This window comes from Salmo salar, chromosome ssa10 (assembly GCF_905237065.1).
Source record: "Salmo salar chromosome ssa10, Ssal_v3.1, whole genome shotgun sequence".
Taxonomy (NCBI): Eukaryota; Metazoa; Chordata; class Actinopteri; order Salmoniformes; family Salmonidae; genus Salmo; species Salmo salar.
In genome coordinates this window covers 43,812,197-43,838,285 of record NC_059451.1, presented here as the reverse complement: position 1 = coordinate 43,838,285, position 26,089 = coordinate 43,812,197, and the positions used below count along the sequence as shown (strand labels likewise).

The 26,089-nt window shown below is 42.8% G+C and overlaps 1 protein-coding gene across 3 annotated transcripts in view; it reads left to right on the top strand.

Moving 5' to 3' along the window:
- The window catches only part of pde4ba (phosphodiesterase 4B, cAMP-specific a), a 336,700-nt gene that overhangs the window by 113,746 nt on the left and 196,865 nt on the right, over positions 1–26,089 (top strand). Inside the window, exon 1 of one of the 3 annotated variants that reach the window (XM_014123404.2) lies at positions 13,888–14,783. The exons of the other annotated variants lie outside the window; for them this stretch is intronic. Within the exon in view, the coding sequence (XP_013978879.1) occupies positions 14,566–14,783 (218 nt within the window). The 5' untranslated portion in view covers positions 13,888–14,565. Of the gene's footprint in view, positions 1–13,887; positions 14,784–26,089 lie in introns of those variants that run through there. 3 annotated transcript variants of the gene reach the window in all.

Genomic DNA, 26,089 nt, shown 5'->3' with positions numbered 1-26,089 from the left:
ATGTAAACATGCATGAAACCAAGGCTTTTACGGTTAGAGAAGTCAACAAATGAGAGCGCCTGGGGACACACAGGGCCTGCGTTAACCTCTACATCTCCAGAGGAACAGAGGAGGAGTAGGATAAGGGTACGGCTAAAGGCTAGCAAACTGGTCGTCTAGTGCGTTGGGGACAGAGAATAAAAGGAGCAGATTTCTGGGCGTGGTAGAATAGATTCAGGGCATAATGTACAGACAGGGGTATGGTAGGGTTCGGGTACAGTGGAGGTAAGCCCAGGCATTGAGGGATGATGAGAGAGATTGCATTGAGGGATGCACTAGTTATGCTAGGTGAGGTCACCGCATGTGTGGGAGGTGGGGCAAAAGAGGTATCTGAGGCATGTTGAGTGGGGCTGTTATATTGTTAGACTGTTATATTATTAGACTGTTATATTGTTATATTGTAATATTGTTAGACTGTTATATTATTAGACTGTTATATTGTTATATTGTAATATTGTTAGACTGTTATATTATTAGACTGTTATATTGTTATATTGTAATATTGTTAGACTGTTATATTATTAGACTGTTATATTGTTAGACTGTTATATTGTTAGACTGTTATATTATTAGACTGTTATATTGTTAGACTGTTATATTGTTAGACTGTTATATTATTAGACTGTTATATTGTTAGACTGTTATATTGTTAGACTGTTAGACTGTTATATTGTTAGACTGTTATATTGTTAGACTGTTATATTGTTAGACTGTTATATTGTTAGACTGTTATATTGTTAGACTGTTAGACTGTTATATTATTAGACTGTTATATTGTTAGACTGTTATATTGTTAGACTGTTATATTGTTAGACTGTTATATTGTTAGACTGTTATATTGTTAGACTGTTATATTATTAGACTGTTATATTGTTAGACTGTTATATTGTTAGACTGTTAGACTGTTATATTGTTAGACTGTTATATTGTTAGACTGTTAAATTATTAGACTGTTAGACTGTTATATTGTTAGACTGTTATATTGTTAGACTGTTATATTGTTAGACTGTTATATTGTTAGACTGTTATATTATTAGACTGTTATATTGTTAGACTGTTATATTGTTAGACTGTTATATTATTAGACTGTTATATTGTTAGACTGTTATATTGTTATATTGTTAGACTGTTATATTATTAGACTGTTATATTGTTAGACTGTTATATTGTTAGACTGTTATATTGTTATATTGTTAGACTGTTATATTATTAGACTGTTATATTGTTAGACTGTTATATTGTTAGACTGTTATATTATTAGACTGTTATATTGTTAGACTGTTATATTGTTAGACTGTTAGACTGTTATATTGTTAGACTGTTATATTGTTAGACTGTTATATTGTTAGACTGTTATATTATATTGTAATATTGTTAGACTGTTATATTGTTAGACTGTTATATTGTTAGACTGTTATATTGTTAGACTGTTATATTATTAGACTGTTATATTGTTATATTGTTAGACTGTTATATTGTTAGACTGTTATATTATTAGACTGTTATATTGTTATATTGTTAGACTGTTATATTGTTAGAATGTTATATTGTTAGACTGTTATATTATTCGACTGTTATATTGTTACTGTTATATTGTTATATTGTTAGAATGTTATATTATTAGTATTTTATATTGTTAGACTGTTATATTATTAGACTGTTATATTGTTAGACTGTTATATTGTTAGACTGTTATATTGTTAGACTGTTATATTGTTAGACTGTTAAATTGTTAGACTGTTAGACTGTTATATTGTTAGACTGTTATATTATTAGACTGTTATATTGTTAGACTGTTATATTGTTAGACTGTTATATTGTTAGACTGTTATATTGTTAGACTGTTATATTGTTATATTATTAGACTGTTATATTGTTAGACTGTTATATTATTAGACTGTTATATTATTAGACTGTTATATTGTTAGACTGTTATATTGTTAGATTGTTATATTGTTAGACTGTTAGACTGTTATATTGTTAGAAACATCTATTGTTAGACTGTTATATTGTTAGACTGTTATATTGTTAGACTGTTATATTATTAGACTGTTATATTGTTAGACTCTTATATTGTTAGACTGTTATATTGTTAGACTGTTATATTATTAGACTGTTATATTGTTAGACTCTTATATTGTTAGACTGTTATATTATTAGACTGTTATATTATTAGACTGTTATATTATTAGACTGTTATATTGTTAGACTGTTATATTGTTAGACTGTTATATTGTTATATTGTTAGACTGTTATATTATTAGACTGTTATATTATTAGACTGTTATATTGTTAGACTGTTATATTGTTAGACTGTTATATTATTAGACTGTTATATTGTTAGACTGTTATATTGTTAGACTGTTATATTATTAGACTGTTATATTGTTAGACTGTTATATTGTTAGACTGTTATATTGTTAGACTGTTAGACTGTTATATTATTAGACTGTTATATTGTTAGACTGTTATATTGTTAGACTGTTATATTATTAGACTGTTATATTTTTAGACTGTTATATTGTTAGACTGTTATATTATTAGACTGTTATATTGTTAGACTGTTATATTGTTAGACTGTTATATTGTTAGACTGTTATATTGTAATATTGTTAGACTGTTATATTATTAGACTGTTATATTGTTAGACTGTTATATTGTTAGACTGTTATATTGTTAGACTGTTAGACTGTTATATTGTTAGACTGTTATATTGTTAGACTGTTATATTATTACACTGTTATATTGTTAGACTGTTATATTGTTAGACTGGTAGACTGTTATATTGTTAGACTGTTAAACTGTAGACTGTTATATTGTTAGACTGGTAGACTGGTAGACTGTGAGACTGTTAGACTGTTAGACTGGTAGACTGTTATATTGTTAGACTGTGAGACTGGTAGACTGTGAGACTGGTAGACTGTGAGACTGGTAGACTAGTAGACTGTTATATTGTTAGACTGTGATACTGGTAGACTGAGACTGTTATATTGTTGGACTGGTAGACTGGTTGACTGGTAGACTGTTAGACTGTTAGACTGGTAGACTGGTAGTCTGGTAGACTGGTATATTGTTAGTGGAGTAGGACTGGTAGACTGGTAGTCTGGTAGACTGGTAGTCTGGTAGACTGGTATATTGTGAGTGTAGTAGGACTGGTAGATTGGTAGTCTGGTAGACTGGTATATTGTGAGTAGAGTAGGACTGGTAGACTGGTAGTCTGGTAGACTGGTATATTGTGAGTGGAGTAGGACTGGTAGACTGGTAGTCTGGTAGACTGGTATATTGTGAGTGGGGTAGGACTGGTAGACTGGTAGTCTGGTAGACTGGTATATTGTGAGTGGAGTAGGACTGGTAGACAGGTAGTCTGGTAGACTGGTATATTGTGAGTGGAGTAGGACTGGTAGACTGGTATATTGTGAGTGGAGTAGGACTGGTACTTAGCTGAAGGATGTTATAGTATGTTGATGTTCTGAACACATACTGGGCCTAGATTCTGTTGACCTGGTTTAATTAAGAGATGCAGTGTTAGCCTCCACCCACAGACCCTGTGGTTGTGTGTGCGTGCGTGCGTGTGTGTGTGTGTTAATTTGTCTGTGTTTGCTGTACTGAGATGCTTTGTGTGCATGTTGTGTGCATGTTGTGTGCATGTTGTGTGCGTGTGTGTGCGTGTGTGTGTGTGTGTGTGTGTGTGTGTGTGTGTGTGTGTGTGTGTGTGTGTGTGTGTGTGTGTGTGTGTGTGTGTGTGTGTGTGTGTGTGTGTGTGTGTGTGTGTGTGTGTGTGTGTGAATATGGGGGTGTTGGGTTGTAGTGTGACATCATTCTTTACATAATTTTCTTCCCCTTCCCTTCCCACCCTCTCATTGTCTTGTTACAACACTTTTTCAAAATGTATTTACAGGAGAGGCTGGGAGGGTAGGAGAGGCTGGGAGGGGAGGAGAGAAGCTGGGAGGGGAGGAGAGGCTGGGAGGGGAGGAGAGGCTGGGAGGGAAGGAGAGAAGCTGGGAGGGGAGGGGAGGGGAGAGGCTGTGAGGGAGGGGCAGGGGGAGAGCAGCTGAGAGACAGTTATTTTGGGAAACAATTATTTTTCTTGCTGACACGATTGTGTCGGAGCACAGGGTCCATCAAGCATAGATTTTTGGACTGTTAGACTGATAGTCTAGTGTGTGTGTTACAGGATGTGCGTGTTACAGGATGTGTGTGTTACAGGATGTGCGTGTTACAGGGTGTGCGTGTTACAGGGTGTGCGTGCTACAGGGTGTGCGTGCTACAGGGTGTGCGTGCTACAGGGTGTGCGTGCTAGTGGGTGTGTGTTAGAGGTCGACCGATTCATCGGAATGGCTGATTAATTAGGGCCGATTTCAAGTTTTCATAACAATCGGAAATCGGTATTTTTGGACGCCGATTTGGCCGATTTTTATTTTTTATTTTTTTTAAGACCTTTATTTAACTAGGCAAGTCAGTTAAGAACACATTCTCATTTTCAATGACGGCCTAGGAACGGTGGGTTAACTGCCTTGTTCAGGGGCAGAACGACAGATTTTTACCTTGTCTGCTCAGGGATTCAATCTTGCAACCTTACGGTTAACTAGTCCAACGCTCTAACCACCTGCTTTACATTGCACTCCACGAGGTTACGCGAATGCAGTAAGAAGCTAAGGTAAGTTGCCAGCTAGCATTAAACTTATCTTATAAAAAACAATCAATCAATCATAATCACTAGTTAACTACACATGGTTGATGATATTACTAGTTTATCTAGCCTGTCCTGCGTTGCATGTAATCGCTTAGGTACACATTGCTCCAACCATAAACATCAATGCCTTTCTTAAAATCAATACACTAGTATATATTTTTAAACCTGCATATTTAGTTAATATTGCCTGCTAACATGAAATGTGTCACTTCTCTTGCAAACAGAGTCAGGGTATATGCAGCAGTTTGGGCCACCTGGCGCATTGCGAACTGTGAAGACTATTTCTTCCTAACAAAGACAGCCGACTTCGCCAAACGGGGATGATTTAACAAAAGCGCATTTGTGAAAAAAGCACAATCGTTGCACGACTGTACCTAACCATAAACATCAATGCCTTTCTTAAAATCAATACACAGAAGTATATATTTTTAAAACTGCATATTTAGCTAAAAGAAATCCAGGTTAGCAGGCAATATTAACCAGGTGAAATTGTGTCATTTTGCGTTCATTGCACGCAGTCAGGGTATATGCAACACTTTGGGTAATTTGTCAGAATTTTACGTAATTATGACATAACACTGAAGGTTGTGCAATGTAACAGGAATAACGTTTTGTTTTCGAGATGATAGTTTCCAGATTCTACCATATTAATGACATAAGGCTCGTGTTTCTGTGTGTTATTATGTTATAATTAAGTCTATGATTTGCTAGAGCAGTCTGACTGACCGGTGGTAGGCACCAGCATGCTCCTTAGCATTCATTCAAGCAGCACTTTCGTTTTGCCAGCAGCCCTTTTCAATACATTGCGCTGTTTATGACTTCAAGCCTATCAACTCCCGAGATTAGGCTGGTGTAACCCATGTGAAATGGCTAGCTAGTTAGCCGGGTGCGCGCTAATAGCGTTTCAAACGTCACTCGCTCTGAGACTTGGAGTAGTTTTTTCCCTTCCTCTACATGGTTAACGCTACTTCAAGGGTGGCTGTTGTCGATGTGTTCCTGGTTCGAGCCCAGGTAGGAGCGAGGAGAGGGACTGAAGCTATACTGTTACACTGGCAATACTAAAGTGCCTATAAGAACATCCAATAGTCAAAGGTATATGAAATACAAATCGTATAGAGAGAAATAGTCCTATAATTCCTATAATAACTACAACCTAAAACTTCTTACCTGGGAATATTGAAGACTCATGTTAAAAGGAACCACCAGCTTTCACATGTTCTCATGTTCTGAGCAAGGAACTTAAACGTTAGCTTTTTTTACATGGCACATATTGCACTTTTACTTTCTTCTCCAACACTTTGTTTTTGCATTATTTAAATAAAATTTAACATGTTTCATTATTTATTTGAGGTTAAATTGATTGTATTGATGTATTATATTAAGTTAAAATAAGTGTTCATTCAGTATTGTTGTAATTGTCATTATTACAAATAAATAAATAAATAAATAAAATTGGCCGATTAATCGGTATCGGCTTTTTTGCCCCCCCATTAATCGGCATCGGTATCGGCGTCGAAAAAATCATAATCGGTCGACCTCTAGCGTGTGTGTTGCAGAGGGTGCGTGTGTGTTGCAGGGGGTGCGTGTGCGTTGCAGAGAAATAATGGATGTGTGTTAGTGTAGACGTGTACTCCCAGTTAGAATTCCAGCAGGCCTTAATGGGTCAGCTATTAGTGGATCACTCTGTTGTTTTTGTGCGTCACTAACGAAGACTGCACTCTTTAAGTTTTAAGTGTTTGTGTGTGTGCAAGCGTGCATGTCTGTTAGAGCTGGGACGAAGCTTGTGTCTGTGTTTCACAGCCTACTCCAATACAATCTCTCTGGGAAGGAATTATCTTTGTGTTTTGTCTCCTTGTAATGGCTGACTCCTTAGCAGACATCCTCTGATGCCATCCACCATTAGACTGGGCTTTGGCACCACTGACACCAATGAGATGAATATGTGTCTCTGCTGGATGTACTTTGTGCTGTAGCAGTACAATGTGACACACCACTGTCCGTTTCAATCCGCTTTGGTCTGGGTGGGCGTCTCTAATCCATGGCTAAGAAAATTAAACTTGCCCCCTTTTGAGTATGTGTCTGCATGAGTCTGTGCGTGTGTGTGTGTGTGTGTTTGGTCATCTAGCAACATCCTCTGAGGTTTTTCAGGGTGTGTGTGTGTGTGTGTGTGTGTGTGTGTGTCTGTGTGTGTGTGTGTGTGTGTGTGTGTGTGTGTGTGTGTGTTCGATAGAGTGGTTGACATACTCCTCCACCTGACCTGGAAGTGCTTAGTGAGGATAGAGGGGAGAGAGGGGAATGGAGGAGAGAAAGGGGAGAGGGTGGTGGAGACAGAGAGGATGTTGAAGAGGAGAGGTAGGGGAGAAGATTGTGGAGGAGAGGGGAGGGGAGATGATGGTGGAGAGGAAAGGAGAAATGATGGTGGAGAGGAGAGGAGATGGAGGGGAGATGATGGTGGAGAGGATGGTGGAGAGGAGTGGAGAGAGAAGGGAGATGATGGTGGAGAGGATGGTGGAGAGGATGGTGGAGAGGAGTGGAGAGATAAGGGAGATGATGGTGGAGAGGATGGTGGAGAGGAGTGGAGAAAGAAGGGAGATGATGGTGGAGAGGAGTGGAGAGGGAAGGGAGATGGAGTGGAGAGGGAAGGGAGATGATGGTGGAGAGGATGGTGGAGAGGAGTGGAGAGGGAAGGGAGATGATGGTGGAGAGGAGTGGAGAGGGAAGGGAGATGATGGTGATGACAATGACGCTCTAATCAAGATGACACTTAGATGTCATCAAGATGTACACTAATCAAGATGACATCATCACAAACGACAAGGTGACTTTCTACATACAGACAACATTGGCTCTTCCCAAGGTACTTTTTACCCCTTTTTCTCCCCAATTTCATGGTATCCAATTGGTAGTTAGTCTTGTCTCATCGCTGCAACTCCCGTACAGACTCCGGAGAGGCGAGGGTCGAGAGCCATGCGTCCTCCAAAACACGACCCTGCCAAGATGCACTGCTTCTTGACACACTGCTCACTTAACCCGGAAGCCAGCCACACCAATGTGTCGGAGGAAGCACGTACACCTCGCGACCGTATCAGCATGCATGCGCCCAGCGCGCCACAGCAGTCAGTAGAGTGCGATGGGACAAGGACATCCCAGCCATCCAAACCCTCCCCCTAACCCGAACTACGCTGGGCCAATTGTGCACCACGTTAGACCGCTGCGCCACTCAGGAGGCAAAGAGACAATTCTGTCTATATTGTTTGAGCACAGCAAGTCGCCCCATTATGTATGATAACGTGATTGTTCTTTCAACAGTGCCAGTATTGTAATTGCATAACACTGTACTTAGAGTTGTTACTGTACCTTCCTGTAAATCTGGTTGGTTCATTGTCAAGGTTGCTCATCTATCTCACTTACAACAGGCATTTTGTCTAGTGACAGGTTATTTTATAGCGTGTGTTACTATGTGTGTGCCTGGGAGTCTAATAAAGATGGTTTATGAAGCTAGGTGAACATCTGTCAGGTTCAGTTTAAGGCTTTAAAGCTGAGTTGTTATTTTAATGGAATTACAGTCTGCTCTCCTAAAAATCTCTGAGCTCCCAGAAAACGTCAGAGAGCGGGATTATTCTGAGCCCGGGCTCTATTCTGCTTTCCCTCTTCTTTCTTTCTTTCTTTCTTTCTTTCTTTCTTTCTTTCTTTCTTTCTTTCTTTCTTTCTTTCTTTCTTTCTTTCTTTCTTTCTTTCTTTCTTTCTTTCTTTCTTTCTTTCTTTCTTTCTTTCTTTCTTTCTTTCTTTCTTTCTTTCTCCCTCCCTCCCTCCCTCCCTCCCTCCCTCCCTCCCTCCCTCCCTCCCTCCCTCCCTCCCTCCCTCCTTCTCGATCTGTAAAGGCCCATGATTTGCTCTCTCTCTCTTTCTCTTTTTTCTATCTCTCTCTCCTTTATGAATGGACAGCCAGCTAGGTGTTTCTACAGCAAGAGCTGTATCTGTACCAGGGGAGCAGGGCGTCTTCATTCACTGTGTTCACTCATCTTTAAGGGAGAGAGAGACTTTATGTAAGACCCTGCGTTACACAAGACCTCATGTCATATCCCTCAGCTTCACTAAAGCCTCCCTACCTCTAGCCTCGCTATCCCCCAACCTCTCCTTTAATGCCTCCCCAGCCTCCCTCCTCCTACCTCCCTACTATCCAGACCTCTCACTGAGCCTCCCCTCATTCAGCCCCCTGCCTCTCTCCTCAGCCCCCTGCCTCTCTCCTCAGCCCCCTGCCTCTCTCCTCAGCCCCCTGCCTCTCTCCTCAGCCCCCTGCCCCTCTCCTCAGCCCCCTGCCTCTCTCCTCAGCCCCCTGCCTCTCTCCTCAGCCCCCTGACTCTCTCCTCAGCCCCCTGCCTCTCTCCTCAGCCCCCTGCCTCTCTCCTCAGCCCCTTCCTCCCTGCCTCCTTTCTGAGACCCTTGCCTCCTCGCCCTTTACCCCCAGCATCTCACGTAGGCTCCCATTGCCTTTCCCCCTCATCCCCCAGTCTCGCTAGCCCCCAGCCTCTCACTAAAGCTTCCCCTGCCTGCTTCCCCCTACTGTAAAATATTACTGTAATATTGAATTCAGAGATTTTAGATGTGTATTAAAATGGGTGTTGCAAAAAGCTATATTGCCATTGTTTAGCTTGAATGGAATGTTCGTATCCAGTTTATTTGACTGTGATATGTGGTTGCCTCACCTAGCTAAGATGAAGACACTGACTGTAAGTCACTCTAGATAAGATCCTCTGCTAAATGACTAAAATGTCAAATGTAACTTTTTTACATACAGATCGCATTTTAGTGCCACAAGTGTATCATTTGTACATTTCTTTATACAAAATGTTTTTTTTTAGTTTTTTTTTTTTTACATTTGACTGTGTAAAACCTAGAAATACTACTTATTTCTCTGAGAGTGAGGCGGTTATATAGCATTTAGCAAAAAAACATGAATATTTGTGTCTATGAAATGAAACCAGAAAGTGATGATTACAGTGCCTTGCAAAAGTATTCACCCCCTTGGCATTTTTCCTATTTTGTTGCATTACAACCTGTAATTTATATAGATTTTTTATTTGGATTTCATGTAATGGACATACACAAAATAGTCCAAATTGGTGAAGTGAAATGAAAAAAATAACTTGTTTTAAAAAATTCTAAAAAATTTAAAACGGAAAAGTGGTGCGTGCATATGTATTCACTCCCTTTGCTATGAAGCCCCTAAATAAGATCTAGTGCAACCAATTACCTTCAGAAGTCACATAATTAATTAAATAAAGTCCACCTGTGTGCAATCTAAGTGTCTCATGATCTCAGTATATATACACCTGTTCTGAAAGGCCCCAGAGTCTGTAACACCACTAAGCAAGGGGCACCACCAAGCAAGCGGCACCATGAAGACCAAGGAGCTCTCCAAACAGGTCAGGGACAAAGTTGTGGAGAAGTACCAATCAGGGTTGGGTTATAAAAAAAATATCAGAGACTTTGAACATCCCACGGAGCACCATTAAATCTATTATTAAAAAATTGAAAGAATATGGCACCACAACAAACCTGCCAAGAGAGGGAAAGCCCACCAAAACTCACAGACCAGGCAAGGAGGGCATTAATCAGAGAGGCAACAAAGAGACCAAAGATAACCCTGAAGGAGTTGCAAAGTTCCACAGCTGAGATTGAAGTATATGTCCATAGGACAACTTTAAGCCGTACACTCCACAGAGCTGGGCTTTACGGAAGAGTGGCCAGAAAAAAGCCATTGGTTATTAAAGAAAAAATAAGCCAAAAGGCATGTGGGAGACTCATTTTTACATTTACATTTTAGTCATTTAGCAGACGCTCTTAAGTTAATATTTAATTATTATAAAAAAATGTTATCTACATAGACCTGGACTGGCCCATGTTTAAAAAGTGGAGCTTTTTAAACATTTGATCAGAAACGATCAGTTGATCAGAAACGTCTGATCAACTGGATAACCAAAACGAGAAATTATTATTTGTAAAAATAAAAAAAGAAGAAAAAGCTAGCTAATCGGTTTTACCGACAGGACGGATACGATCCCACGCTGTTTTTTAATTTATTAAACAAGACAAAAACGTCTGATCAACTGGATAACCAAAACGAGGAATTATTATTTGTAAGAATAAAAAAGAAGAAAAAGCTAGCTAATCGGTTTTACCAACAGGACGGATACGATCCCACGCTGTTTTCACTTGCATTAATGCATACAACGTCGAAAGTAAATGTTATTTAATCATTAAGAGAAACTCTAAGACACACGTCTACCGGTCACCCCCCTCTGTCAAGGGGTGCATACATTTCATACATTTTTTTCCCCGTACTGGTCCCCCGGGGGAATCGAACCCACAATCCTGGCATTGCAAACACCATGCTCTACCAACTGAGCCACACTGGACCGTCTTCCAAACATATGGAAGAATGTACTCTGGTCAGATGAGACAAAAATGTTACTTTTTGGCCATCAAGGAAAACGCTATGTCTGGCACAAACCCAACACCTCTCATCACCCTGAGAACAACATCCCCACAGTGAAGTATGGCGGTGGCAGCGTCATGCTGTGGGGATGTATTTCATCGGCAGGGACTGGGAAACTGGTCAGAATTGAAGGAATGATGGATGGCGCTAAATGCAGGGAAATTCTTTAGGGATTCCTGTTTCAGTCTTCCAGAGATTTGAGACTGAGACGGAGGTTCACCTTCCAGCAGGACAATGACCCTAAGCATACTGTTAAAGCAACACTCAAGTGGTTTATGGGGAAACATTTAAATGTCTTGGAATGGCCTAGTCAAAGCCCAGACTTTAATCCAATTGAGAATCTGTGGCATGACTTAAAGATTGCTGTACACCAGCGGAACCAATCCAACTCGAAGGAGCTGGAGCAGTTTTGCCTTGAAGAATGGGCAAAAATCCCAGTGGCTAGATGTGCCAAGCTTATAGAGACATACCCCAAGAGACTTGCAGCTGTAATTTCTGCGTAAGGTGGCTCTACAAAGTGTTGACTTTGGGGGGGTGAATAGTTATGCACGCTCAAGTTTTCAGTTTTTTTGTCTTATTTCTTGTTTGTTTCACAATAAAAAATATTTTGCATCTTCAAAGTGGTAGGCATGTTGTGTAAATCAAATGATACAAACCCCCAAAAAATATATTTTAGTTCCAGGTTGCAAGACAACAAAATAGGAAAAATACCAAGGGGGGTGAATACTTTCGCAAGGCACTGTAGATGATTAGATGGTTAGAAAACACACCAATCTCTTCTATAATTTCTTTAAACAATAAAAGAAAATTTACCAAAATGTCAAATGGATATATAGCGTTTTGGAATAAAACTCTTCAAACAGAGAGGTGAAACTAAGGGTTATGGTGTTTGGCCTTCCATAGCTTTCAGACAACAGGAGAAGAACAGGGAGGGGAGAGGATGGTGGAGAGAAGAGGGAAGGTGAGAGATATGTGATTGAACACAGAGATACAACAAAACCACTAGGGGTTATGATCTCCCATAGCTTTTGCTCAACAGGAGGACACAGCAATAGAGGTGTTTAAGACTGAGTGTAACACTTTGGACTGGGACTGTGTGGTGGAACCACCATAGTGATACAACAACTGTATCTATCTCTCTGGTGCTTCCACACATATAAATCCTATTAAATCACTAGTATTCTAATTCCTCATTCTATGGTTCCACACATAGAGATCATATTAAATCACTAGTATTCTAATTCCTCATTCTATGGTTCCACACATAGAGATCATATTACATCACTAGTATTCTAATTCCTCATTCTATGGTTCCACACATAGAGATCATATTAAATCACTAGTATTCTCACTCTCTTGCTCTCTCTCGCTCTCTCTCCCCTCTCTTGCTCTCTCCCCCCTCTCTTGCTCTCGCTCTCTCTCTTGCTCTCTCTCTCTTGCTCTCTCTCTCTTGCTCTCTCTCTCTCTCTTGCTCTCTCTTTCCCCTGTCTTGTTCTCTCTTTCTGTCTCTCTCTCTCCTCTCCCCTTTCTCTCTCCCCTCTCTTGCTCTCTCTCTCTCTTTCTCTCTCTCTGTCTCTCTCCTCTCCCCTTTCTCTCTCTCTCTCCCTCAGTAGTCTGGTCTCTGTGGGGGGTAATGTCATGGTTAGATGAGTCTCCTCCACACTACTGTAATTATGATTACATGGCTGTCTAATTGTCAATGATATACATAGATTGTGATGGAATGTTCTCTGATTGTGTGTGTGTGTGTGTGTGTGTGTGTGTGTGTGTGTGTGTGTGTGTGTGTGTGTGTGTGTGTGTGTGTGTGTGTGTGTGTGTGTGTGTGTGTGTGTGTGTGTGTGTGTGTGTGTGTCCTTCATGCACTGTGTCAATGTGTCACTATGCAGACTAGGCTAGGCAGTTTGTTACTAGAGGGGGTTGAAACAGAATCCTATCCGTTTCCTTTTTTTCTATAAAAAAAATCTGTCTCTGGACTCGATCTGCTCCGAGCTGCAAAAGGTCACGTTATTATGATCATCATAATTCAGCCACATCACCAAGAAACATGGCAACCTGCCCCTGCGTCTGCCTGCCTGTCCTCAAAATAACCAGCAGCCAATCAGAGCTCAGGGGGCGTGGCCTGGTGTGGGTTGCATGCTTACACTGAGCCCCTCATGTTTATTCTGAATGAACAGTGGAGCATGTGCCTCTGCCTCCCAGCTGAGCGGATAGCCTCTCAAACCGCTGTCCTTCTCTGTGTGCGGGTGAGAGAGGGTGTAAGTGTGTTGGTGCGGTGAGGGGGATCTAGCCATGGACTACAGTAGCTGTCAGATAGACGAGGAGGGAGTCTGCCTCTCCAGGAGGAGGGTAGCCGTTGATTAGAGGCAAAGAGCAGAGCAGATCTCTACACTGAATGGACTGTGAGTGTGGAGGGAGGGAGGCAGGCAGGCAGAGAGGGAGGCTGGGAGGGAGGGAGAGAGGCAGAGAGGGAGGGAGAGAGGGAGGGATAGAGGGAGAGAGGGAGGGATAGAGGGAGAGAGGGCGGGATAGAGGGAGAGAGGGAGGGATAGAGGGAGAGAGGGAGGGATAGAGGGAGAGAGGGAGGGCTGCTGGGGTGTGCACTTTATAGACACGCACCGACAGGCAGACCCACAGGAGACAGAGAGAGTGAGAGTGACAGCGAGAGAGTGAAAGAGAAAGAGTGAGAGAGAGGTGGGGGGAGAACAGTAGAGAGCACAGGAGCAGTATTCTTCTTTCTGGAAGGAAGGATGACCCTGCTGTGACCAAGACTCCTCTACCAGTGTCTAATGAACAGGACTGGAGAAGAAGGACTAGTTGCCCTCTGAGGAAGACTGACTGGAGAGAGAGGGAGAGGGAGAGAGAGAGAGAACTGTGCTGCCTTTCCTTCTGAGGAAGACTGGAGAGCAAGAGAGAGAGAAAGAGAGAGAGAGAGAGAGAAGAAAAATAGAGGGAAAGAGGACTCTGACTCTGCAGGTTGCTAATCTCTGAAGCTGAGGAGAGAGAGACAGAGAGAGAGACAGACAGACAGACAGACAGACAGACAGACAGACAGACAGACAGACAGACAGACAGACAGACAGACAGACAGACAGACAGAGAGAGAGAGAGAGAGAGAGCGAGCGAGAGCGGAGGCAAAGCCACGCACACTGTGGAAGCAGGAATTTGTGTGTTAGTGTATTAGCCTCAATTCCTCTGCTTCCCTCCAGCCCTCAGCTCTGCCTGCCTATGCATGGCATAGCCTGTGCGAGAGACAGCAAAATAAATAACGAAAGAAAGGACAGAGAAATATCGAAATCGAGAGGGGTCCACAGCATCTCCCCATCCGTCCATCAGCATGTCGTCCAACGAGCTGAGTGCTCCAGACGCTGACTCTGGATGCATCCGCACCTTTAAAGAACACATGCACCTGGAGCTGAACACTGGCCAGGGGGGGAAGAGGGGCGCCATGTCGCCCAAACTGTCCCCCCGCAGTTCCCCGCGCTTCTTCCGCAAGCTCATGGTCAACAAGGGGGGGATCCGCCACCGTCGGCGCTTCACCGTCGCTCACACCTGGTAAGGAGAGGGGGAAGGATAAGGGGGAGGGGGAAGGATAAGGGGAGAGGGGGAAGAATAAGGGGAGGGGAGGAAGGATAAAGGGAGAGGGGGAAGAATAAGGAGAGAGGGGGAAGGATAAGGGGAGGGGAGAGCTGGGGCATGTGGGTATCTCCACCAGAGAGGGTGGACTCTGCACTGTGCTTAGACAAGGGGTTATGGTTAAGGCTCTGACACGGGGATACTGTTAGGTAATGATAAGGGGGTTCTGTTTCTTTGCTGGGGGGGCGGGGCACAAGGTGACTTTGTGTTTGAGAAATGTCTTGATGTCTTGGTTGTGAATGTTTCCTTTCACTTTGCTCTGTTCCACGCATACTGAATGATGAGGATCGGGTTCTACTGTGCCGTGTGTGTCAGAGGAGGGTGGTGGGAGGAGCTACAGGAGGACGGGCTCATTGTAATGGCTGGAATGGAATCAATGGGATGGTACCAAACACATGGAATCAATGGAAAGGTACCAAACACATCAAACATATGGAATCAATGGAAAGGTACCAAACACATCAAACACATGGAATCAATGGAAAGGTACCAAACACATCAAACACATGGAATCAATGGAATGGTACCAAACACACCAAACACATGGAATCAATGGAAAGGTACCAAACACATCAAACACATGGAATCAATGGAATGGTACCAAACACATGGAATCAATGGAAAGGTACCAAACACATCAAACATATTGAGTCAATGGAATGGTACCAAACACATCAAACACATGGAATCAATGGAAAGGTACCAAACACACCAAACACATGGAATCAATGGAAAGGTACCAAACACATCAAACACATGGAATCAATGGAATGGTACCAAACACATGGAATCAATGGAAAGGTACCAAACACATCAAACACATGGAATCAATGGAATGGTACCAAACACATGGAATCAATGGAAAGGTACCAAACACATCAAACACATGGAATCAATGGAATGGTACCAAACACATGGAATCAATGGAAAGGTACCAAACACATCAAACACATGGAATCAATGGAATGGTACCAAACACACCAAACACATGGAATCAATGGAAAGGTACCAAACACATCAAACACATGGAATCAATGGAATGGTACCAAACACATGGAATCAATGGAAAGGTACCAAACACATCAAACATATTGAGTCAATGGAATGGTACCAAACACATCAAACACATGGAATCAATGGAAAGGTACCAAACACACCAAACACATGGAATCAATGGAAAGGTACCAAACACATCAAACACATGGAATCAATGGAAAGGTACCAAACACATGGAATCAATGGAAAGGTACCAAACACATGGAATCAATGTGTTTGATTCCATTCCATTGATTCCATTCAAGCCATTACAATGAGCCGGTCTTCCTATAGCTCCTCCCACCAGCCTCCTCTGGTGTGTGTGTGTGTGTGTGTGTGTGTGTGTGCGTGCACGTGTGTGAGCAGGGTGTTTCAGTGAGTTTGAGGAGTGAAGGGCGTTATGTCTGTTTGGGCTCTGGCCTATATGGAGCTGGTATCACAAACATGCACTACTGGCTCTAAACAGCCTTCTCTCTCCCTCCTCCTTCTTTTCAGCAACAAGCTTTAAGTTTGTGTGTGTGTGTGGAGGTGAGTGCGTGCGTGTGTGCATGTCTGTGTGTGTGTGCGGAATGGTGTTGTGAATGGCTGGGTTGTGCAGTTGTGTGTGACATTTTGTTATGTGAGCTGTTATGTACAGAAGCATAAGGGCTCCGTAGGGACCTATAGGGGGTATTTCTGACCCACAGCCTGACACAGTTTGATGGGCTTGCTGTTGCATTGACCTACAGTACAGCTCTGTAGAACCCTCCCACTGGGCACACACTGGTTGAATCAATGTTGTTTCAATGTAATTTGTTAACGTTTTGTGACCTGGAAAATACATTGGATTTGCGAAAAGAATTTACGGGGAAAATACATTGGATTTTCAGGGGTATTTTTACCACAGGATTATGTCATCATGTATACCAATTTTCAACATATACAAACATTGTATAAAATATGTTGAATTTGTACCTTTGAAACAATGTCAGATCTTCAACGTTATATCCACTATCAGAAAAAAAACTAAGCTGAGCAGCACCTCCTACTGGAGAGTTGATCTATCTACAGCACCTCCTACTGGAGAGTTGATCTGTCTACAGCACCTCCTACTGGAGAGTTGATCTATCTACAGCACCTCCTACTGGAGAGGTGATCTGTCTACAACACCTCCTACTGGAGAGTTGATCTGTCTTCAGCACCTCCTACTGGATAGTTTATCTCTACAGCACCTCCTACTGGAGAGTTGATCTATCTACAGCACCTCCTACTGGAGAGTTGATCTGTCTACAGCACCTCCTACTGGAGAGTTGATCTGTCTACAGCGCCTCCTACGGAGAGTTGATCTGTCTACAGCACCTCCTACTGGAGAGTTGATCTGTCTTCAGCACCTCCTACTGGAGAGTTGATCTGTCTACAGCACCTCCTACTGGAGAGGTGATCTGTCTACAGCACCTCCTACTAGAGAGTTGATCTGTCTACAGCACCTCCTACTGGAGAGGTGATCTGTCTACAGCACCTCCTACTAGAGAGTTGATCTATCTACAGCACCTCCTACTGGAGAGTTGATCTATCTACAGCACCTCCTACTGGAGAGTTGATCTGTCTACAGCACCTCCTACTGGAGAGTTGATCTGTCTACAGCACCTCCTACTGGAGAGTTGATCTATCTACAGCACCTCCTGCTGGAGAGTTGATCTGTCTACAGCACCCACCTACTGGAGAGTTGATCTTTCTACAGCACCTCCTACTGGAGAGTTGATCTGTCTTCAGCACCTCCTACTGGAGAGTTGATCTATCTACAGCACCTCCTACTGGAGAGTTGATCTGTCTTCAGCACCTCCTACTGGAGAGTTGATCTATCTACAGCACCTCCTACTGGAGAGTTGATCTGTCTACAGCACCTCCTACTGGAGAGTTGATCTGTCTACAGCACCTCCTACTGAAGAGTTGATCTGTCTACAGCACCTCCTACTGGAGAGTTGATCTGTCTACAGCACCTCCTACTGGAGGGTTGATCTATCTACAGCACCTCCTACTGGAGAGTTGATCTGTCTTCAGCACCTCCTACTGGAGAGTTGATCTGTCTACAGCACCTCCTACTGGAGAGTTGATCTGTCTTCAGCACCTCCTACTGGAGAGTTGATCTGTCTACAGCACCTCCTACTGGAGAGTTGATCTGTCTACACCACCTCCTACTAGAGAGTTGATCTGTCTTCAGCACCTCCTACTGGAGAGTTGATCTATCTACAGCACCTCCTACTGGAGAGTTGATCTGTCTACAGCACCTCCTACTGGAGAGTTGATCTGTCTACAGCACCTCCTACTGGAGAGTTGATCTGTCTACAGCACCTCCTACTGGAGAGTTGATCTGTCTACAGCACCTCCTACTGGAGAGTTGATCTGTCTACAGCACCTCCTACTGGAGAGTTGATCTGTCTACAGCACCTCCTACTGGAGAGTTGATCTGTCTACAGCACCTCCTACTGGAGAGTTGATCTGTCTACAGCACCTCCTACTGGAGAGTTGATCTATCTACAGCACCTCCTACTGGAGAGTTGATCTATCTACAGCACCTCCTACTGGAGAGTTGATCTGTCTTCAGCACCTCCTACTGGAGAGGTGATCTGTCTACAGCTATCCAGTTGGTCTCTCATCCTGGGTTTTAACTAAGAATAGCCCTGCTTAACTTTGATATTAGTCATTGACTACTACCTGACTGATCTGTTAATAACTAAATAGTTTCACTGCTCTCAAAGTCATTCCAAAGGGTAGGTTTAACAGAGCAAATGAAATGTAACTATACTTCATAAGCCATACAGTATATCATCAATGATACTAGGCCTATAGAATTTGCGAAGTCTTTAACAGCTGTTGTTTCAGTTCCATCCAGGGTTCAACTAAAAACAGACAGTAGATATACAGTAGGCCTATAGGGTTTTAAGCTTTGGTTGATTTCAAATGGAATCTTCAAGTTAAGAATGAATATGTTTAAAGTTAAAGAATAGGACTAAATCAAATCAAACGTTATTTAAGGTGCATTTAACTGTGGTTGTGAATCTAACATATCAATTGTTAATTTGTAGACAAACTGGAAATTGAATTGTGTTTGGTTGTCAACGGAACCAAATATCAACATTTGAAGGAGATGTATATTCTGCTGTGTTACCTCAAGTGAATAACACATCCATGGCCACATTTTGAGGTTACTGTAACTATAAATGGTCTTTTTATGTAATCATGGAACGCGTGCATGTTCAAGATTGCATGCAAAGGTTGGAGATCTTCACAGAATCTCGAACAGCATTGATCACTTGCACTATGTACTTTTAATGTAATCTCATCTGCAATCCAGGTCATTTGGTTGTGCTATTAGATGAAGCACTGTGATAACACATTAAGTTGTTGTACATACAAAATATCTGACATTGTATTTCCATTTGAACTTTGTTGTGCTTTTATGTAGTGGAAAGTGCAGTGATTACACATTTAGATGACAACTAAACCAAAAATCAGACATTGCTTTTCCATTGGAATTTGGTTGTAGGCTTTCAGATGGTTAAAAACATAGTGATAACACATTGAGAATTCAACCAACTTCTGGCAGTCTTTTTGAGTAGGTGAATAAAGGTTGAAATCTCAATTGATCAACGTCTCTACCAAATATTACCCACATTTCCACGTTGAAATAACGTGGTGTGCTCAGTAGACTACTTATGTTGATGTGTTGTTAGATGGCAATTGAATAGGAAATCAAAGGATTAAGAATCCCGAAATGGCTTTCATTTCCATGGTTCGTTAGATGACAATTCAATAAGAAATCCAAGGTTTTGGAAACCACAAATGACTCTCATTACAATGGTTGACAAGTCCAAATAGGATCACTATTTCACACCCCAGATACATGTTGTCCTCATGCTGTTGTCTCAGTGCAGTTGGGTGATTATGATGTGGAAGTGGATGTGTTTTTTGCTTGAATTCTCCTTACGGTCTAATGTCTCAGAGAGGTCCGTGCTCAGCTACAACGTCACATGCTGAAACAGACACTGGGAGACACCCAATCTCTCTCTCTATGGCTCTGTACACCATGGTACCATGCATCATTTAGACAGATTCTAGAATTTGACCGTTTGGCTTAAGGTGGTTTGAATAGACTCCGGCAGGATTAAGCCTGTATCAGATTTGCTGTTGTAGAATAAACCAAGCCTTTCAGTCAATGAAACAAGTTGCTGATATTTAATAGTCTTTGGTATTGTGTTGTGTTGTAGTGATGACATGGCTATGTTTCAGACAAAGAGAGATGTTGTCTGTTGACGTATGAGACACCTCGGGGGAGCCGAGCGGTGAACTCAGTTGCATCTTCTGACCATTCTCCCTCCATTCAGACAAAAGCAGCAGTGTTGGGTCAGTGTGGCTCCGTGGGGATCGGAGGCCATTCCGTGTCAACCAGGAGAACACTGCCTCTCCACCGCTCCCCCCTGCACTCTAACAAAGCTGCTACATTAATGTTTAATGTGCAACTGTTGTACCGAGGTTCCTCACTCTACCCCACTGAGACTGAATTAGAGAGAGAGATGGAGAGAGTGAGAAGAGAGAGAGAAAGCATTATAGCACTCGCACATAGAGTGCATAGCGAGAGAAAGACTCCTAGAGACATTCTAAAATGTCAGTAGACATTCTGCAACATCAACTAGAGCCACTGCACATCAGCGGTATAAGGGTCAGCACACAGTCCCTGGCTATGTCTCATCTTAAATGTCACAACTAATATCCATCCTCTACAAAATCAATCCCACCACAATATGGTACTGAGTTCTTTCCTTCCTTTCCCTCTACACTTTATCTCTAGCCATTTTCACAACCACACCACTAATGGATAGTTTGTCTAAGCACAATGTTGTTGTTTTGTCTGCATTGTCACTATGTTAATTAAACAATTTTCTTCATAAAATGCAATTTACAGCAATAGGCAAAATAGCATCACAATTTAACATAAATAAGACCTGAGCACAAAGATAATAGGAGGATACATGAAAAAAAGATTGAAAAAAATAAAAGTAATCATTCATTACATCAGAAGGGGCTGGTGTTGTTGTGTTGTTGTGGGGTTGTTGTGGTGTGACAGGTAGCCTAGCGCCTAAGAGCGTTAAGCCAGTAACTGAAAGGTCACTGGTTCGAATCCTCGAGCTGACTAAGTGAAAAACCTGTTAATATACCCTTGAGCAAGGCACTTAAACCTAATTGCTCCTGTAAGTCACTCTGGGTAAGAGTGTCTGCTAAATGACTAAAATGTCAATATAAATGTGTGCTGCTGCCCACGCTGTGTGTTGACTGAGTACTCCACTCTAATGTTACTCTGGTGAGGGTTATGTTATAGAGCCCTGAAGGCTGCAGACAGAGACAGGGAGAGAGGAAAAAACCACTAAGGGCCCACATCACTTGTGCCTTGATATTAGGTACTTGGTACTGGAGGGGTACTGGAGGGGTACAGGGGACAGAGGGGAAAGATAAGGGACACTGGGGTACAGGGGACAGAGTGGGGGAAGGGGCTCAAAGGGGCATATGGGGTCTTGTGTGCCTCTCAGTCTCTGAGACAGGGCCTCTCCAAAGGAACAATGTAATGGCTGTCTGTCTCTCTGAGAGGATCTTGGACATTGGGTCAACCACTTACTGTACCGCTGCTGTGGTTGTCTTGACCATGTATGGTCAGAACCTGGACCAGGAGCGGTCGTGGTGAGAAGGTCTTGGGTGAACATGAGATGATGGTGTGTGTCTGTGTGTGTGTGTGTGTGTGTGTGTCTGGGTTCTCCTTTCACTCCTCCTGCCTCCAGTCTCACACGCCAATGTCCCTGTTTATTATTGTAATATCCTCTTCTGTATTGTATTGGGGTCTGACGGCTGGGAGGATAGATGGTTGGCAGGAGAGGAGGAGTGGAGGAGAGGAGGAGTGGGGGAGAGGAGGAGTGACGGTTGGGAGGAGAGGAGGAGTGGAGGAGAGGAGGTAATGACATGGTAATGAAATGACTTTAATGTCAGGTTCTGCTCAGAACTGGCATTTCTCTCCTCACAGTTCAGTTCTCTGCTGTTGAAATATTTCAGCTCAGGGGCTGAATCCTCTCAATATAACCTTTAATTATGAATATGTAGCTGTCACCACCAAACAGCCTGCCTGCCTGTACCAACTAAGCTGCTGAGCACTTAAAGTGGTTCAGCGTGAGATGAGACTAGCTGGCTGCTATATAGATGGAGAGTCTCATGTATTAGAATGATGTGGTTTAATAAGGTATAGCCAGTTGGGTGCTTTACAGAGAGTTCATTACAGGTAATGATGACCAGAAGAGATGAGTCAGTCACTAGGGTCTTAGTGATGTCTCCTGCTGGATGGGAACGTGAAGTTAGCCTCTGTGAATGCTGCTAGACCATCAGGGGTATTTGTGTGTGTGGTGTGTCTATGTGCTTATGGTTGTGCGTATGTGTGTGACCGCATTCGTGCTCATTGACTTTCCTCATACAAAGAGTATTTAGGGAGCGGTGAAAAAATAAACATTCATTAGCAGTGGAAGTCATTAGTCAAACCAAGAGAGAAGGAGGGAGGGAGAGGCCAAACGAGGAAGGAGTAGAGGTAGTGATGGAAAGGGAGAGATGAAAATAGGTTGATGTGTTGTTTACTCTGATTTATGTCCAGACCAATAACTGTGTTCAGTTTTATTAGGAGTTATATGAGCCCCTTAGTAATGGGACTGCTATTGCACACATAACACCTTTTGAAATGATATGATGATATCCCATTTAAATGCAACAGTTTACAGAGGGGTGAACAGACAGCCAGCGTTTTGATAACCAGTAATCATTTGTAATACACAACACCCTCCCTTATCTTCTATGGGTCAGTTGGTAGAGCATGGTGTTTGCAACGCCAGGGTTGTGGGTTCGATTCCCACGGGGGGCCAGTACAAAAAAAAAAGGTATGAAATATATGCATTCACTACTGTAAGTCGCTCTGGATAAAAGCGTCTGCTAAATTACTAAAATGTAAAATCTTTGCATATGGAAATAATGTTATTTGCCTTCACACAACCTAGGAGGTGGTTACTGGTTAGGACTGGTTAGGAAGCAGATAATACAGGAAGACATTTGTATTCATTACTGTACAGTACACTGCAGTCCACCTCTGTCTTCCTTCCTTCCTTCCTCCCTCTCTCTCATTCTCTCCCTCCCTTCTTCCCTCTCTCTCTCCCTCCCCCCTCCCACCCTCCCTCCCTCTATCTCTCTCTCTCCCTCATCCTTCCCTCTCTCCCTTCTTCCCTCACTCTCTCTCTCCCTCTCTCTTTCTCTCCCTCCTCCTTCCCACCCTCCTTCCTTCCTACTTTCCTCCCTCCCTCCCTCTATCTCTCTCTCTCCTTCATCCTTCCCTCTCTCCCTCCTTCCCTCACTCCCTCTCTCTTTTTCTCCCTCCTCCTTCCCACCCACCCTCCTTCCTTCATTCTTTCCTCCCTCCCCCCTCCCTCCCTCCCTCTCTCTGTCTCTGTCTCTGTGTGTGTGTATATGTGAGTGCCCGATGACAGGACTGAAGAAGGCCACTGGACTATTATTAACCATGTTTAATGACCAGTGAAGCCAAGGCCATGTGTAACTTACTACACCAGAATGGACATGAAAAATGTAATTAGCATAGGGCACATGGAGGGAGGAAGTAGCGAGAGAGAGAAGGGCGATAAGAGCAAGAAATGGAGGGGAAGAGGGAGGGCGGAAGAGGGAGCAAGACAGAGGGTGGGATAAGAGCAAGATATGGAGAGAGAGAGAAAGAGAGGGACAGTGGGACGGTATAGGGAAGTGGGTTTCAGTCTGATTCAAGGGGCCGTGTACGTGTATTCCATTTCTTGCAGGAAATGCAATTTTGTCATTCATTTCTTATAGACAGTGTGTGTGTGTGTTACAGATAGTGAGTGTGCACTGTGTGCACGGTGCGCCTATGTTCTTTTCAATACAATTCAACTACAATACAGCACTAGCAGCCATTTAAGTGAGGACAAGAGCTCTCCAAAGCGAGACCATTGTCAGAGCAGAGCAGATCTGGAAGCCTGTTTCTCCCTGCCGACTAGCTGCGATGAGACAGGGAGAGAGGGAGAGAGAGGCTGCAGTAATTGTACTACTAATAGATTTTTGTCTGCAGCCGGGGACTGAAAGGGAATTGCTGTGACATCCTCTCTCTCTCTCTTTCTTTGAGGTTTGGACCACAGTGTCACTGCAGACGAAAGTGTAGTGTTAATTACATTATCCAATGAGCACAGAGCGGCAGAATTGGATGACCTGAGTAACAAGCTATCACAGCCAGGGTTAATTGAAACACAGACAGAGCTGGTAAACAACCTGAGGGAAGTGAAGAGTTTATTCTCTATTCCAGGAGAAAGAAGCAAACAAACACGTTTTCACAGGATGACTAACTCAGCTCCACAGCACACAGCGTGATGTCAGAGATAGAAATGGGTTTTGGCTACCTGCCCTTGATGGAAGATCTAAAGAGCCTGCCTTGGCTGTTTCTGAGGTCTTCCATAGAAGAATTGGCAAATTGACAAGGAACTAGTCCTCTAATGGAAGTGACTCAATGTTCTTTGTAGATAACAGCCTTATCATAATCATCTTCATCCCCATCATCATCAGCAACGTGATCCACACAGTCTACCAGTTGGTCAAGTTTACAGATATGTGCGTGTTTGTCGCTTGTGTGTGTTTGAGTGTGCGTGTGCACCCCTCTCCTGTCTGTTTGACTCGTCTGAAGACCCTGTTCATCATGACAGCAGCCCCATGGGGCGACGCCTGCCCACACATTGCATTCTGGGAAGCAGACGGAGTGTTTGTGTTCTGCTGTCAGTGGAGGCGGTTCTGTCTCTTTGATGATGAATAAAACAGGAACCCTTTTCAGAGCGGCAATCTGAGTGGAGTAATGTGTGTTTGGGTGCCGTCCTAAAAGGATTTGAAATAACTCTGCCCAGTGGATCGGTTTGCGTCATGGTGTGAGAGTTCCCATTTTCAGTGTGTGTGTGTCGAGGTGAAAGGTCATTCACATTCCATCAAGGTGTGTTGTTGACCACTTCATGGTCTGCTAATTTATGTGGTCGTCTGACACACCTGCCCTCACTAAAGCCAAACAACTTTGAGAGTATCAGTGTGTACTGTAGCAGGGCCCCATGGTGAACAGTCCTGCTGTGACAGATGGATGCCCTGTGGGTTGTTCCACCTCAAAAAACACAAGAAAGAGGATTTCGACACCCACCATCTCAGATTGTTATGAAATCGTTTCTGTAGTTATGAAAAAATACGATTAGCATTCCTGGAACATTATTTTATCTCTGAGAAATTAAGCTAATTGATTGCATCCAAATTGGCCATTTTAATTGACAGAATTCAGATAATATTCAAAATTAATATAGTACCCAACATCCGATTTGGACCAACCTTCTTCCTAGTAATGAGTAAGACATAAGGAATCCGCAAAGAATTGTCCAGCGCCACCCACGGCAACAACCAGTATACAGTATCAGTTCTTTATGTATGACAAGTAGTATGACGCTATGGCTTGGAGTATTGCTTCTCCGTACTATGTAATGTATTCCCTGTGAATCTGGTGAGGTTTTTTCCCCCTGTTCATAGAAATTAGTAATTGAAGTTGCTTGCATTATTTACTATGAAGTAGTGTGAAAGGACCAGGTTTTTGATGCCGCTATTCTTGCTGTACCTCCACACTCTTTTATCCATTGCAACTTTGGGTAGAAAACCAATAGATTTGGCTCACTATGGAAATAAAATCCCCACATAATGACAATGCACTACATGGTATGTGGACACCCCTTCAAATTAGTGTATTCGGCTATTTCAGCCAAACCTGTTGCTGACAGGTGTATAAAATCAAGCACACTGCCATGCAATCTCCATAGGAAACATTGGCAGCAGAATGGCCTTACTGAAGAGCTCAAGACTTTCAACGTGGCACCGTCATAGGATGCCACCTTTCCAACAAGTCAGATTGTTTAATTTCTGTCCTGCTTGAGCTGCCCCGTCTGTCCTCATCTGTCCTCGGTTGCAACACTCACTACCGAGCTCCAAACTGCCTCTGGAAGCAACATCAGCACAATAACTGTTCGTCGGCAGCTTCATGAAATGGGTTTCCATGACCGAGCAGCCGTTACACAAGCCTAAGATCAGCATGCACA